This window comes from Eucyclogobius newberryi, unplaced genomic scaffold (assembly GCF_026437365.1).
Source record: "Eucyclogobius newberryi isolate DKJ021-1_F unplaced genomic scaffold, fEucNew1.0.hap1 SCAF_1, whole genome shotgun sequence".
Taxonomy (NCBI): Eukaryota; Metazoa; Chordata; class Actinopteri; order Gobiiformes; family Gobiidae; genus Eucyclogobius; species Eucyclogobius newberryi.
Genome location: NW_027315723.1, coordinates 2,194,036 through 2,209,035, shown reverse-complemented (window position 1 = coordinate 2,209,035; position 15,000 = coordinate 2,194,036). Strand labels below are relative to the sequence as shown.

General features: G+C 46.3%; 1 protein-coding gene across 1 annotated transcript in view; it reads right to left on the bottom strand.

Moving 5' to 3' along the window:
- galnt14 (UDP-N-acetyl-alpha-D-galactosamine:polypeptide N-acetylgalactosaminyltransferase 14 (GalNAc-T14)) overlaps positions 1 to 15,000 on the bottom strand; it is a 223,414-nt gene that overhangs the window by 10,283 nt on the left and 198,131 nt on the right. Inside the window, exons 11-13 of the mRNA XM_072449514.1 lie at positions 10,412 to 10,504; positions 8,756 to 8,839; positions 4,793 to 4,968 (exon numbers count right to left, since the gene is read on the bottom strand). Of these exons, the coding sequence (XP_072305615.1) occupies positions 4,793 to 4,968; positions 8,756 to 8,839; positions 10,412 to 10,504 (353 nt within the window). The remainder of the gene's footprint in view (positions 1 to 4,792; positions 4,969 to 8,755; positions 8,840 to 10,411; positions 10,505 to 15,000) is intronic.

The window sequence follows — 15,000 nt, the reverse complement described above, 5'->3', positions numbered from 1 at the left end:
AACTCAGGCGTCCAACTCAGGTGTCCAACTCAGACGTCCAACTCAGGCGTCCAACTCAGGTGTCCAACTCAGACGTCCAACTCAGGTGTCCAGCTCAGACGTCCAACTCAGGTGTCCAACTCAGGTGTCCAACTCAGGCGTCCAACTCAGACGTCCAACTCAGACGTCCAACTCAGGCGTCCAAATCAGGCGTCCAACTCAGACGTCCAACTCAGGTGTCCAGCTCAGACGTCCAACTCAGACGTCCAACTCAGGTGTCCAACTCAGGTGTCCAACTCAGGCGTCCAACTCAGACGTCCAACTCAGACGTCCAACTCAGGCGTCCAACTCAGGCGTCCAACTCAGACGTCCAACTCAGGTGTCCAACTCAGGCGTCCAACTCAGGCGTCCAACTCAGGTGTCCAACTCAGACGTCCAACTCAGGCGTCCAACTCAGACGTCCAACTCAGACGTCCAACTCAGACGTCCAACTCAGGTGTCCAACTCAGGTGTCCAACTCAGGTGTCCAACTCAGGCGTCCAACTCGGACGTCCAACTCAGGTGTCCAACTCAGACGTCCAACTCAGGTGTCCAACTCAGGCGTCCAACTCAGGTGTCCAACTCAGGCGTCCAACTCGGACGTCCAACTCAGGTGTCCAACTCAGGTGTCCAACTCAGGCGTCCAACTCAGACGTCCAACTCAGGTGTCCAACTCAGGCGTCCAACTCAGGTGTCCAACTCAGGCGTCCAACTCGGACGTCCAACTCAGGTGTCCAACTCAGGTGTCCAACTCAGGCGTCCAACTCGGACGTCCAACTCAGGTGTCCAACTCAGACGTCCAACTCGGACGTCCAACTCAGGTGTCCAACTCAGGTGTCCAACTCAGGCGTCCAACTCGGACGTCCAACTCAGGTGTCCAACTCAGGTGTCCAACTCAGGCGTCCAACTCGGACGTCCAACTCGGACGTCCAACTCAGACGTCCAACTCAGACGTCCAACTCAGGCGTCCAACTCAGGTGTCCAACTCAGGCGTCCAACTCGTACGTCCAACTCAGGTGTCCAACTCAGACGTCCAACTCGGACGTCCAACTCGGACGTCCAACTCAGGTGTCCAACTCAGACGTCCAACTCAGGTGTCCAACTCAGGCGTCCAACTCGGACGTCCAACTCAGACGTCCAACTCAGACGTCCAACTCAGGTGTCCAACTCAGGCGTCCAACTCGTACGTCCAACTCAGGTGTCCAACTCAGACGTCCAACTCAGGTGTCCAACTCAGGTGTCCAACTCAGGTGTCCAACTCAGACGTCCAACTCAGGTGTCCAACTCAGGTGTCCAACTCAGGTGTCCAACTCAGGCGTCCAACTCGGACGTCCAACTCAGGTGTCCAACTCAGACGTCCAAATCAGGCGTCCAACTCAGGTGTCCAACTCAGGTGTCCAACTCAGGTGTCCAACTCAGGCGTCCAACTCAGGTGTCCAACTCAGGTGTCCAACTCAGGCGTCCAACTCGGACGTCCAACTCAGGTGTCCAACTCAGACGTCCAACTCAGGTGTCCAACTCAGGTGTGCAACTCGGACGTCCAACTCAGGCGTCCAACTCAGACGTCCAACTCAGGCGTCCAACTCAGACGTCCAACTCAGGCGTCCAACTCAGGTGTCCAACTCAGGTGTCCAACTCAGGCGTCCAACTCGGACGTCCAACTCAGACGTCCAACTCAGACGTCCAACTCAGGTGTCCAACTCAGACGTCCAACTCAGGCGTCCAACTCAGGTGTCCAACTCAGGTGTCCAACTCAGGCGTCCAACTCGGACGTCCAACTCAGGTGTCCAACTCAGACGTCCAACTCAGACGTCCAACTCAGGCGTCCAGCTCAGGCGTCCAACTCAGACGTCCAACTCAGACGTCCAACTCAGGTGTCCAGCTCAGACGTCCAACTCAGACGTCCAACTCAGGTGTCCAACTCAGGTGTCCAACTCAGTTGTCCAACTCAGACGTCCAACTCAGGCGTCCAACTCAGACGTCCAACTCAGGTGTCCAACTCAGGTGTCCAACTCAAACGTCCAACTCAGGCGTCCAACTCAGACGTCCAACTCAGACGTCCAACTCAGGCGTCCAGCTCAGGCGTCCAACTCAGACGTCCAACTCAGACGTCCAACTCAGGCGTCCAACTCAGGTGTCCAACTCAGGCGTCCAACTAAGGGGTCTAGCTCAGGCGTCCAACTCTGGCGTCCAACTCTGGCGTCCAGCACGAATTGGACGCCGGGGTCTGAACGCTCCTTGAGACATGGATCATTCAAACTTACACCTGACACAAAGAGTCAACAATGAGTGCTGCATTCCTCCAAAAACCCTCGAATCGCTCGTGCATCGCGCTGTCTCCAGAGTCAAGTCCTTTAGATCACTTTAGATGTCCCTCTCCTCAACACCATTTTCAACAGATTTCAGCTTTTCTGGCAAACGCCCTGGGACGAGTTTGTAAAAGTACGACGTTTGTAAAAAATCCTGAGTCATGCTTAGCAAATCTTGATCCAATATGCCCGACATTTGGTTGGGCGGACGGCGTTGCCGTAATGATATTTTTTGCTTCTCTTGTCACCATCTACCTCTGTGCCAAATGTCATGATTCTACAATCAGATATTTTTTTCTCACAATGCATTTTTTGTACATTTGGCGGCGCTGACGCGTCAATATTTTATATTTTAGAAAAAGGAGATCTCCAGAATGTAGAGGCACGATGTTTAGATGTGCGCAAATTTATGTGACTTTTTGTCAAAAATAGTGGGTTGGTCCCGAGAAGAAGAAAGAAGAAGAAGATTCCGAGGCGAAAACAATGTTTCTCATTTTTCAAATATCATGAAAGATACATTTTCGAGTCCCTGTCACTGACGGGTACTTTTGTTAATCCTGAGTGTTACTGGCTCTCTAGACATTAATAATGTTCAATTAGATGTTTATATATACGGAACATGCAAGAGTACATTTGTGTCAGTATACAGTACATTTGTGTCAGTATAAAGTACATTGTGTCAGTATACAGTACATTTGTGTCAGTATAAAGTACATTGTGTCAATATAAAGTACTTTGTGTCAGTATAAAGTACATTTGTGTCAATATAAAGTACATTGTGTCAGTATAAAGTACATTGTGTCAGTATAAAGTACATTGTGTCAATATAAAGTACTTTGTGTCAGTATAAAGTACATTGTGTCAGTATAAAGTACATTGTGTCAATATAAAGTACTTTGTGTCAGTATAAAGTACATTTGTGTCAATATAAAGTACATTGTGTCAGTATAAAGTACATTGTGTCAGTATAAAGTACATTTGTGTCAATATAAAGTACATTGTGTCAGTATAAAGTACATTGTGTCAGTATACAGTACATTTGTGTCAGTATAAAGTACATTGTGTCAGTATAAAGTACATTGTGTCAATATAAAGTACTTTGTGTCAGTATAAAGTACATTTGTGTCAATATAAAGTACATTGTGTCAGTATAAAGTACATTGTGTCAGTATACAGTACATTTGTGTCAGTATAAAGTACATTGTGTCAGTATAAAGTACATTGTGTCAATATAAAGTACTTTGTGTCAGTATAAAGTACATTTGTGTCAATATAAAGTACATTGTGTCAGTATAAAGTACATTTGTGTCAATATAAAGTACATTGTGTCAGTATAAAGTACATTGTGTCAGTATACAGTACATTTGTGTCAGTATAAAGTACATTTGTGTCAGTATAAAGTACATTTGTGTCAGTATAAAGTACATTTGTGTCAGTATAAAGTACATTTGTGTCAGTATTAAGTACATTTTTGTCAGTATAAAGTACATTGTGTCAGTATAAAGTACATTTGTGTCAGTATAAAGTACATTGTGTCAGTATAAAGTACATTGTGTCAGTATACAGTACATTTGTGTCAGTATACAGTACATTTGTGTCAATATAAAGTACATTGTGTCAGTATAAAGTGCATTGTGTCATTATAAAGTACATTTGTGTCAGTATAAAGTACATTGTGTCAGTATAAAGTACATTGTGTCAGTATAAAGTACATTTGTGTCAGTATACAGTACATTATTGTCAGTATAAAGTACATTGTGTCAGTATAAAGTACATTGTGTCAGTATAAAGTACATTGTGTCAGTATACAGTACATTGTGTCAGTATAAAGTACTTTGTGTCAGTATAAAGTACATTTGTGTCAATATAAAGTACATTGTGTCAGTATAAAGTACATTTGTGTCAATATAAAGTACATTGTGTCAGTATAAAGTACATTTGTGTCAATATAAAGTACATTGTGTCAGTATACAGTACATTTGTGTCAGTATACAGTACATTTGTGTCAATATAAAGTGCATTGTGTCAGTATAAAGTACATTGTGTCAGTATAAAGTACATTGTGTCAGTATAAAGTACATTGTGTCAGTATACAGTACATTGTGTCAGTATAAAGTACATTGTGTCAGTATACAGTACATTGTGTCAGTATAAAGTACATTGTGTCAGTATACAGTACATTGTGTCAGTATAAAGTACATTTGTGTCAGTATAAAGTACATTTGTGTCAGTATACAGTACATTGTGTCAGTATAAAGTACATTGTGTCAGTATACAGTACATTGTGTCAGTATAAAGTACATTGTGTCAGTATACAGTACATTGTGTCAGTATAAAGTACATTGTGTCAGTATACAGTACATTGTGTCAGTATAAAGTACATTTGTGTCAGTATAAAGTACATTTGTGTCAGTATACAGTACATTTGTGTCAGTATACAGTACATTTCTGTCAGTATAAAGTACATTGTGTGTGTTTAGAGTGTGTAATGACCTGGCTGACCACAGGGGCCCCTTCCTTTCCCGCCGCACAGGGCCCCAGGCTGAGCACAGGAAGCTCCTCCCCCTCCACACGACGAGTCTCCAGACAGTTCTGTCTCTGTCGGATCGGCCCCGACTCAGAGTCAGAGTCATCGGGAACTCTGTGGAACAAAGACTCTATTATTCTGATGCCACAGCCGCCCTGAGGCAGAGTAACAGGAGAGAGTGGAACATGCTCGCCACAGCCGCCCTGAGGCAGAGTAACAGGAGAGAGTGGAACATACTAGCCACAGCCGCCCTAACCCTTGGGTGGCTCTGCCCTCAGCTTTAGGCCTGATCCGTGAGCATCAGCACATTGGCTCCTCCTCCTGCTGCGGCTCGTTTGATTCCATCTCGTTCATTACCTTTGTAGAATTTCAGATTTATCAGAAAATTGCTGCTCCTCTAATTCCTGACGACTTTAAAGTTTCCTGGAGATAAAGTTCTTAAAGTTCTGAGTAAAATCCTGCTCTGGACCTGGACTAAGCCCGATTCACTCACTATCAGCGGTTTAGACAGAGGTCAAAGGTCACGGCGCTTCCCCAGAGAAATGAACCGCTAATGTATGCAGCGGATTAGCGTTAGCCTCCAGGGCTGATAGATGAGAACCAGCTAACGGCTAATTAGCATTTTACAGATAAAACAAACGCTTAGGGCCCGGAAGCAAAAGTACACACAAACTGAAGTACAAGTACACGCATGAAGGAGAAAAAACCACCTACTGAAGTAAAAGTTTTAAAAAACACATTTGAAAATGTAATTTATGGAAAGAGAAGGTCATTTTGAAGAGGGGAGGAGCTTAAAGTCACATGTTTGGTCCAGGTCAAAGTGCTCATTATTCACAGGGAAAAGCAACAGCCCCACCGGGAGTGTCAGACGCTTCCTCCATTTCGAGCCGTGTCAGACGCTTCCTCCAGTTCGAGCCGTGTCAGACGCTTCCTCCAGTTTGAGCCGTGTCAGACGCTTCCTCCAGTTCGAGCCGTGTCAGACGCTTCCTCCAGTTTGAGCCGTGTCAGACGCTTCCTCCAGACGCTTCCTCCAGTTTGAGCCGTGTCAGACGCTTCCTCCAGTTCGAGCCGTGTCAGACGCTTCCTCCAGTTTGAGCCGTGTCAGACGCTTCCTCCAGTTCGAGCCGTGTCAGACGCTTCCTCCAGTTTGAGCCGTGTCAGACGCTTCCTCCAGTTCGAGCCGTGTCAGACGCTTCCTCCAGTTTGAGCCGTGTCAGACGCTTCCTCCAGACGCTTCCTCCAGTTTGAGCCGTGTCAGACGCTTCCTCCAGTTCGAGCCGTGTCAGACGCTTCCTCCAGTTTGAGCCGTGTCAGACGCTTCCTCCAGTTCGAGCCGTGTCAGACGCTTCCTCCAGTTCGAGCCGTGTCAGACGCTTCCTCCGGTTAGAGCCGTGTCAGACGCTTCCTCCTTTCATGGCTCATAAACATTCACCTTTAGCGTTGTGACAGTTTGTATTTATTCCACACAAACTTCACACGATACAATTCTGAGGCTGGAAATGTGTTTTTTGTATTAAAATAACAAACTAACCGTCATTTCTACACCAGAAACTCGTATGATTTGTATTGTTTAAAGTCGTCTCATGGACACGACAGGCGTAAAGGGCGGCGGTGGGTGCAAAGGGCCCGAAAGGGCCGCAAAGGGCCGCAAAGGGCGGCGGCAGGAGCGAAGCGTGGCGGCAGTTGCAGAGACCGGCAGCGGGCGTAAAGGGCTGCGGCAGGCGTAAAGGGCGGCGGTAGGCGTAAAGGGCTGCGGCAGGCGTAAAGGGTGGCAAAGGGAGCAAAGGGCGGCGTCCTCTGGAGACGTGGTATAATCACGTCTGTGTCATGTTTGAGTTTGTCTTTTAAAGCCGTAACACAAAGAACAACAAAAGCTCTCGAGCGGCTTTCACAGCAGCAGAAGCTAACAGGATTATCCCCGCTCCACTTCTCTCCCTCCTCTCTTCCTCCTCTCTCTCTCTCTCTCCTGCTCCTCTCTCACTCCTCTCTCCCTCCTCTTTTCCTCCTCTCTACCTCCTCTCTCCCTCCTCTCTCCCTCCTCTCTCCCTCCTCTCTTCCTCCTCTCTCCCTCCTCTCTCCCTCCCCTCTTCCTCCTCTCTTCCTCCTCTCTTCCTCCTCTCTCCCTCCTCTCTTCCTCCTCTCTTCCTCCCCTCTTCCTCCTCTCTCCCTCCTCTCTCCCTCCTCTCTCCCTCCTCTCTCCCTCCTCTCTCCCTCCTCTCTTCCTCCTCTCTTCCTCCCCTCTTCCTCCTCTCTACCTCCTCTCTCCCTCCTCTCTCCCTCCTCTCTCCCTCCCCTCTTCCTCCTCTCTCCCTCCTCTCTTCCTCCTCTCTACCTCCTCTCTCCCTCCTCTCTTCCTCCCCTCTTCCTCCTCTCTCCCTCCTCTCTTCCTCCCCTCTTCCTCCTCTCTCCCTCCCCTCTTCCTCCTCTCTCCCTCCTCTCTTCCTCCCCTCTTCCTCCTCTCTCCCTCCTCTCTACCTCCTCTCTCCCTCCTCTCTTCCTCCCCTCTTCCTCCTCTCTCCCTCCTCTCTTCCTTCCACACTTCAGAAGTGCAGAGCGTGTGGATTTATGTCATGAAACAAACACGGACACAAAGCCCGACGTCTTCTCTGTCGGCGCAAATGAACTAAAGTGACGTTGTTTGTTCTCCTCGTGATTGTTCTCAGTTAAAGGGTTTTACGCTTTTCTAATCTTGACTGTATTTGGTATATTTATACCTGTCGTACATATAAATGATAGTTTTACACCGATCGAGCAGGTATTTGTGGAGAAAACTATGAAAAATGACAGGAAGTGACATCACACCAGGGACACTCATACAGGAAGTGACATCACACCAGGGACACTCATACAGGAAGTGACATCACACCAGAGACACTCATACAGGAAGGGACACTTATACAGGAAGTGACATCACACCAGGGACACTCATACAGGAAGTGACATCACACCAGGGACACTCATACAGGAAGTGACATCACACCAGGGACACTCATACAGGAAGTGACATCACACCAGAGACACTCATACAGGAAGGGACACTTATACAGGAAGTGACATCACACCAGGGACACTCATACAGGAAGTGACATCACACCAGGGACACTCATACAGGAAGTGACATCGCACCAGGGACACTCATACAGGAAGTGACATCACACCAGGGACACTCATACAGGAAGTGACATCACACCAGGGACACTCATACAGGAAGTGACATCACACCAGAGACACTCATACAGGAAGGGACACTTATACAGGAAGTGACATCACACCAGGGACACTCATACAGGAAGTGACATTGCACCAGGGACACTCATACAGGAAGTGACATCACACCAGGGACACTCATACAGGAAGTGACATCGCACCAGGGACACTCATACAGGAAGTGACATCGCACCAGGGACACTCATACAGGAAGTGACATCACACCAGGGACACTCATACAGGAAGTGACATCACACCAGAGACACTCATACAGGAAGGGACACTTATACAGGAAGTGACATCACACCAGGGACACTCATACAGGAAGTGACATTGCACCAGGGACACTCATACAGGAAGTGACATCACACCAGGGACACTCATACAGGAAGTGACATCACACCAGGGACACTCATACAGGAAGTGACATCGCACCAGGGACACTCATACAGGAAGTGACATCGCACCAGGGACACTCGTTCCAGTCAAAGTTTATGTTTATATTTATTTATATTTTAAACACGTAAAAACCTGGTGGACCAATAATATATCTACATAAAGAGTTATTTTTAGGAATGACACGAGGGTGCAGTTTGGCTCCGACGTTTGGCCCGACCAGGGAACATGTTTCTCTGTTAGCATTAGCATTAGCATTAGCATTAGCATTAGCGTCAGCAGCATTTCCTGTACTCACTTGAGCTCTGGGTACACGTTGTCTAAGTACCACTTGAAGGGTTTGCAGTGCAGCTTTTTCCTCAGCTCCACGCGGCCGCTCACACTGACACAAAACAGAGAAAGACTTTAAACACAAAACATTTACATGAACAAGAGTTTAGCCTCCAACAAGAGCTAAAGTCCTTTATGTCCAGGATTAAAGGGCCCAAGACGACTTTTTATGAGGATCTAATGCTGACTTTATTTAGTGTGTTTGTACCTGTTGTACATATATTATAGTTTTACACCAATCGAGCAGGTATTTGTGGAGATAAGTTTGTAAAATCTGTAGAAAATGACAGGAAGTGACATCACACCAGGGACACTCATACAGGAAGTGACGTCACACCAGGGACACTCATACAGGAAGTGACGTCACACCAGGGACACTCATACAGGAAGTGACGTCACACCAGGGACACTCGTACAGGAAGTGACATTACACCAGGGACACTCATACAGGAAGTGACGTCACACCAGGGACACTCATACAGGAAGTGACGTCACACAGGGACACTCATACAGGAAGTGACATCACACCAAGGACACTCATACAGGAAGTGACATCACACCAGGGACACTCATACAGGAAGTGACATCACACCAGGGACACTCATACAGGAAGTGAGCATCCAGTCCCTCGGAATTCTCGTGCTTTGCGAGAAGGTTTCTAGGGACTGAGCTCTGTGAGTCTTTATAGTCTCGTGAGCCACCGGGAGGTCAAAGGTGACTTTTTTGTTATTAATTCTCGACCTGTGCGACGATCATCCAGGGCTTTACGCACCGCCTCTGTTCATCCGGGATTCATAGAGCCGTAGTTACAGTCGTAACTTTCGTTGTTTAGAGTTCTAAAACGAGCGATGCCAAAAATGTGAACTTTAATATTATAATTCGAACATTAAGAAGCGTCGGATGGAGACTTTTGAGCGATAAACGAGTGAACGGAGCGAGGGACTTTTGAGCGATAAACGAGTGAACGGAGCGAGGGACTGAAAGACGCAGAAATGTCAGCCATGTTGTCTTTGCACAGATAAACGTGACATTTTCAGACTCGCAAATGATTCTATTGTCAGGAGGTCTCGAGGTGTTTACAGAGGAACGAGCAGAACGTGCAGAGGAACGAGGGAAGAGCTGAACGTGCAGAAGAATGAGCAGAACGTGCAGAGGAACGAGCAGAACGTGCAGAGGAACGAGCAGAACATGCAGAGGAACGAGCAGAACGTGCAGAGGAACGAGGGAAGAGCAGAACATACAGAGGAACGAGCAGAACGTGCTGAGGAACGAGGGAAGAGCAGAACGTGAAGAGGAACGAGCAGAACGTGCAGAGGAACGAGCAGAACGTGCAGAGGAGGGAGGGAAGAGCAGAACTTGCAGAGGAAGGAGCAGAACGTGCAGAGGAACGAGCAGAACATGCAGAGGAACGAGCAGAACGTGCAGAGGAGGGAGGGAAGAGCAGAACGTGCAGAGGAAGGAGCAGAACGTGCAGAGGAACGAGCAGAACGTGCAGAGGAACGAGCAGAACGTGCAGAGGAGGGAAGAGCAGAACGTGCAGAAGAACGAGCAGAACATGCAGAAGAACGAGCAGAACGTGCAGAGGAACGAGCAGAACGTGCAGAAGAACGAGGGCAGAACATACTCGCCGTACGACTTCCCTCTCGCCGCCGGTCGAGACGAGTAATAAAAGAGTCGAAAGTCGTCCATCCAAACCTCGGCCGTGCGACGCGTGTTTCTGGGAGAGACAAACGGCAAACGGGGTATCAGTGTCAGACTGTTACTACGGCAACACCTCAGACTACGCTTAGGACACTTATTTACTCTGTTACTATGAGGCTATTCCATTCGACTACTACTACTGCTACTACTACTACTACTACAACTACAACTACAACAGCAACTGCAACTACTACTGCAACTGCAACTGCTACTGCTACTGCTACTGCTACAACTACTACTACTACTACTAGTACAACTACTACTACAACTACTACTACTACTACTACTACAACTGCTACTGCTACTGCTACTACTACTACTACTACTACAACTACTACTACTACTAGGCAAGGCAAGGCAAGGCAAGTTTATTTGTAGAGCACATTTCATACACAAGGCAATTCAAAGTGCTTCACAGCAGGAAAAATGCATTCAAATCACAAAGAAATTACAGAAACAGAAATACAATAAAATTAACTAAATTAAAAATTATCAATCCAACTGATTTTCTAAACTAATAAAATCACAAACAAAAGAGAAGAGTGCAAAGAAAAAATCCTTTCAGTCATATGCGCAGCTAAACAAAACTGTTTTTAGCTTAGATTTGAACATTGTCAGAGTAGAAGCCTGTCTCACATCTTCAGGAAGACTGTTCCAGATTTTAGCTGCATAAAACTGAAACGCAGATTCCCCATGTTTTGTCCTGACTCTGGGCACCAGCAAGAGGCCGGTCCCTGAGGTCCTCAGAGTCCGAGATGGTTCATATGGCACTAACATATCCAAGATGTACTTTGGTGCTAGGCCATGGAGAGACTTGTACACAAGCAGAGCTGCTTTAAAGTCTATTCTCTGAGCCACAGGAGCCAGTGCAGAGACCTGAGAACAGGACTAATGTGATCATACTTCCTGGTTCTAGTCAGGACCCGAGCAGCAGCGTTCTGGATGTACTGCAGCTGTTTTACAGCTCGTTTGGAGAGGCCAGTGAGCAGGCCGTTACAGTAGTCTAATCTACTGGAGACAAACGCATGGATAAGTCTCTCTAAATCTGGTTTTGACACTATATTTTTGATTTTGGCAATGTTTTTTAGATGGTAAAAAGCTGCTGATGTTATTGATTTGACGTGGCTATTAAAGTTCAAGTCTGAGTCCATTATTACCCCCAGATTTCTAATTTGGTTTGTAGGTTTTAGAGCGAGACTCTGGAGGTGACCGCTAACACTTTCTCTTTGTTTCTGTGGGCCAAAAACGATTATTTCAGTCTTGTCTGAGTTCAGCTGGAGAAAGTTGTTTTGCATCCACAAACTGATCTGTTGGATGCAGTGACAGAGTGAATCTACTGGTCCATAGTCACCTGCCGACAGTGAAACATAGATCTGAGTGTCGTCTGCATAATTGTGATAGGACACATTTTCACTGCGTATCAACTGACCTAACGGCAGCATGTAGAGGTTGAACAGAAGGGGACCCAGGACTGACCCTTGGGGCACTCCACAGGTCAGGGTCATGTGGTCTGAGACACAGCTACCAATTTCAACAAAGTACTTCCTGTCTTACAGATAGGACCTTAACCAGTTTAGGGCAGTGCCAGTGATGCCCACCCAGTCCTCTAGTCTCTGTAAGAGGATCCCATGATCGACAGTGTCAAAAGCAGCACTCAGATCTAACAGAATTAAGACTGAGGCTTTGCCCGTGTCAGTGTTCAGGCGGATGTCATTTGTCACCTTGACAAGAGCAGTCTCAGTGCTGTGATGAGGTCTAAAACCTGACTGAAAAACATCAAATGAGTTGTTTATTAAGAGGAAATCTGTGAGCTGTTGGTAAACAACCTTTTCAAGGACTTTGCCCAAAAATGGCAGATTAGAGATGGGCCGGTAATGACTCAGTACTGCGGCATCAAGACTGCTCTTCTTTAGGAGAGGCTTTATGACCGCAGTTTTCAAAGACATTGGGAATGTTCCAGATTGAAGCGACATGTTAACTATGTGAGTGAATGGTGCTAACAAACTGTTCAGCACAGACTTTAGAAATCTGGTGGGTAACACATCAAGGCAGCATGTAGATGAACTCAGACTGGTGATGATCTCATGGACAGTTTTGTCAGTTACTGGTGCAAAGTGAGTTAGCTCTAAGTGTTCAGGTGGTTTTAGGGTAATTTTTTGCATTGTGGGATTTATAGCATTTTTAATGCCCTGAACTTTGTCATTAAAGAATAATGCAAACTCATTACACTTGGATGTGGAAATGAGTTCTAACGGCAGCTGAGCTGGAGGGTTTGTTAATCTGTTTACTGTGGCAAACAGGACACGCGAGTTGTTACTGCAGCTTCCAATTATTTCAGAAAAATATCTTTCCCTAGTTCTACATAAGATTAGGTTGTACATGTTCAGCTTTTCTTTGTAAATCTCTTTTTGAACCTGGAGCTTTGACTTGCGCCATTTCCGTTCGGCCCTGCGGCACTGCCTTTTCTGTGCCCTGACCGAATCATCATTTCTCCACGGCGCCTTCTGCTTATTTTTAACCATTTTAGCCTTTATAGGGGCGATGGTGTCCAGAACATTCAAAACACTAGATGTAACAGAGTTCAACAAATCATTTACATTAGAACATGAGACATTTTCAAAGTTTATCATTTCCATAAACAGTGCACCTGTGCCATCACTTATGTGTCTCCGCTGAACAACTGCAGGACCAACCGGAGGTTGGGGAGAAACAGACAGGTCAAAGAAGACACAGAAATGATCAGACAGAGCAACATCGATCACATTAACATTTGAAATATTTACCCCCTTTGTAATTATGAGATCTAGAGTGTGTCCTTTGCTGTGGGTGGGGCCTCTCACATGCTGAGTAAGACTGAAGGTTTCAAGGACAGCATCAAGCTCTTTAGCGTTTCTGTCACAAATATTATCAACATGCACGTTGAAACCACCTGTAATGACCAAACCATCAAAGTCTGTGCATATGACTGAGAGCATCTCAGTAAAATCATCAATAAAACTTTGGCAGTGCTGGGGAGGCTTGTATAAAACAATGAAGAGAATGGATGGAGACCGTTTTAGCTCCATTTTAAAGGATACATACTCAAATGATGAAAACACCCCAAAAGACAACCTGCGGGTAATTATTTCATCTCTAAAGACAGCACAGACTCCACCCCCTTTTTTGTTTTCTCGTGTTTCAGATTCAAACTTAAAGTTGGGTGGAGCAGATTCTATCAGAACTACATTTCCTGTGTTTTTGTCAAGCCATGTTTCAGTTAAAAACATAAAATCAAGATTATAAGAAGAAATAAAATTATTAATTAAGAGAGATTTGTTACATAAGGATCTGACATTTAGCACAGCAAGTTTCAGACTAGTTTCAGTGGGACTGGGCTTTATCTTTTCACAGGGAATATGAATCACATTTCTCAGATTGGGCCTGACTCGCATTTTGTTTTTCCATCTGTGTGATGATGTGACTACAGAAATAGCACTAGGGGGGGCTCTTTTTACATAGGGCCCCGGGTTGGTTTGATTTTTAATGTGACAATAAGTCCCGGCAACGCTGAGACCCAGTGCATCCTAGCTATGGGAGATACCAGGTAAAAGGCGAGGTTGGATGGGTGGTGGGGCTTTTGTAGCCAAGGAGAGTTTGGGACCAGGTGAGAGGCGAGGGGGGATGGGTGGTGGGGCTTTTGTTGGTGTAGTCGGCATAGCCCTTGCTATATTGGGCGTGAGTGGAGCCATCTTAATGCCTGATTTGATCAGACTTTCAAAATGGCTGGGAAGTCCCATGGGTGAGAGTGGAGATGAGAAGGAGAATGATGAATCTTTAGTGGGAGTAGATGTTGCAGGGGGAACCCAGGGCTGGTGTGAAGGCAGGGGCGATGACAGGGATGCTGTTGGGCTTGTCACAGATGGGTCCAAGGCCTTTGAAGATTGTTCCTTTGCTGGAGGCGGTGGAGGTGAATGCGGAGCAGCTGGAGCAGAATCCTTTGCTGGTGGTGGTGGAGCAGCTGCTGATGAATCCTTTGGTGGAGGCTGAGGTTGTGATGCTTTTGATGTTGAAACATTGGCTCGGTCTCTGGCTGAGGGAGCAGGAATTCTTCTCTCATTCCTCTCTTCTCTAACTATCTGCTCAGGACCCTGTCCAGGCCCAGTCCAATGCCTCAGAGCGTGGAGCAGGTTCTCTGTCAGCACCCTCACTCCACCTCTGCATAGGTGGGGGCCATTTCTCTTAAACAGGTCCTCTCGTTTCCAGAATAGATAGAAGTTCTCAATATAGTGTAGTCCTCTCGGGGGACACTCTTTGGACAGCCATGTGTTCAGCTGAAGAAGCCGGCTAAACTTGTTTATCCTCCTGTCGATGTTTGGAAGAGGTCCACTTATGAAAGTTTTGATTTCCATTTTATCAAGCACGTCGAATAACTTCAAGAAGTCTTTTTTCAAAACTTCAGTCTGTTCCCGCCGCATGTCAGCTGTTTAGCTCCTCCATGCTTAGCCATAATATTTGGAAGGAGTGACGTTATCT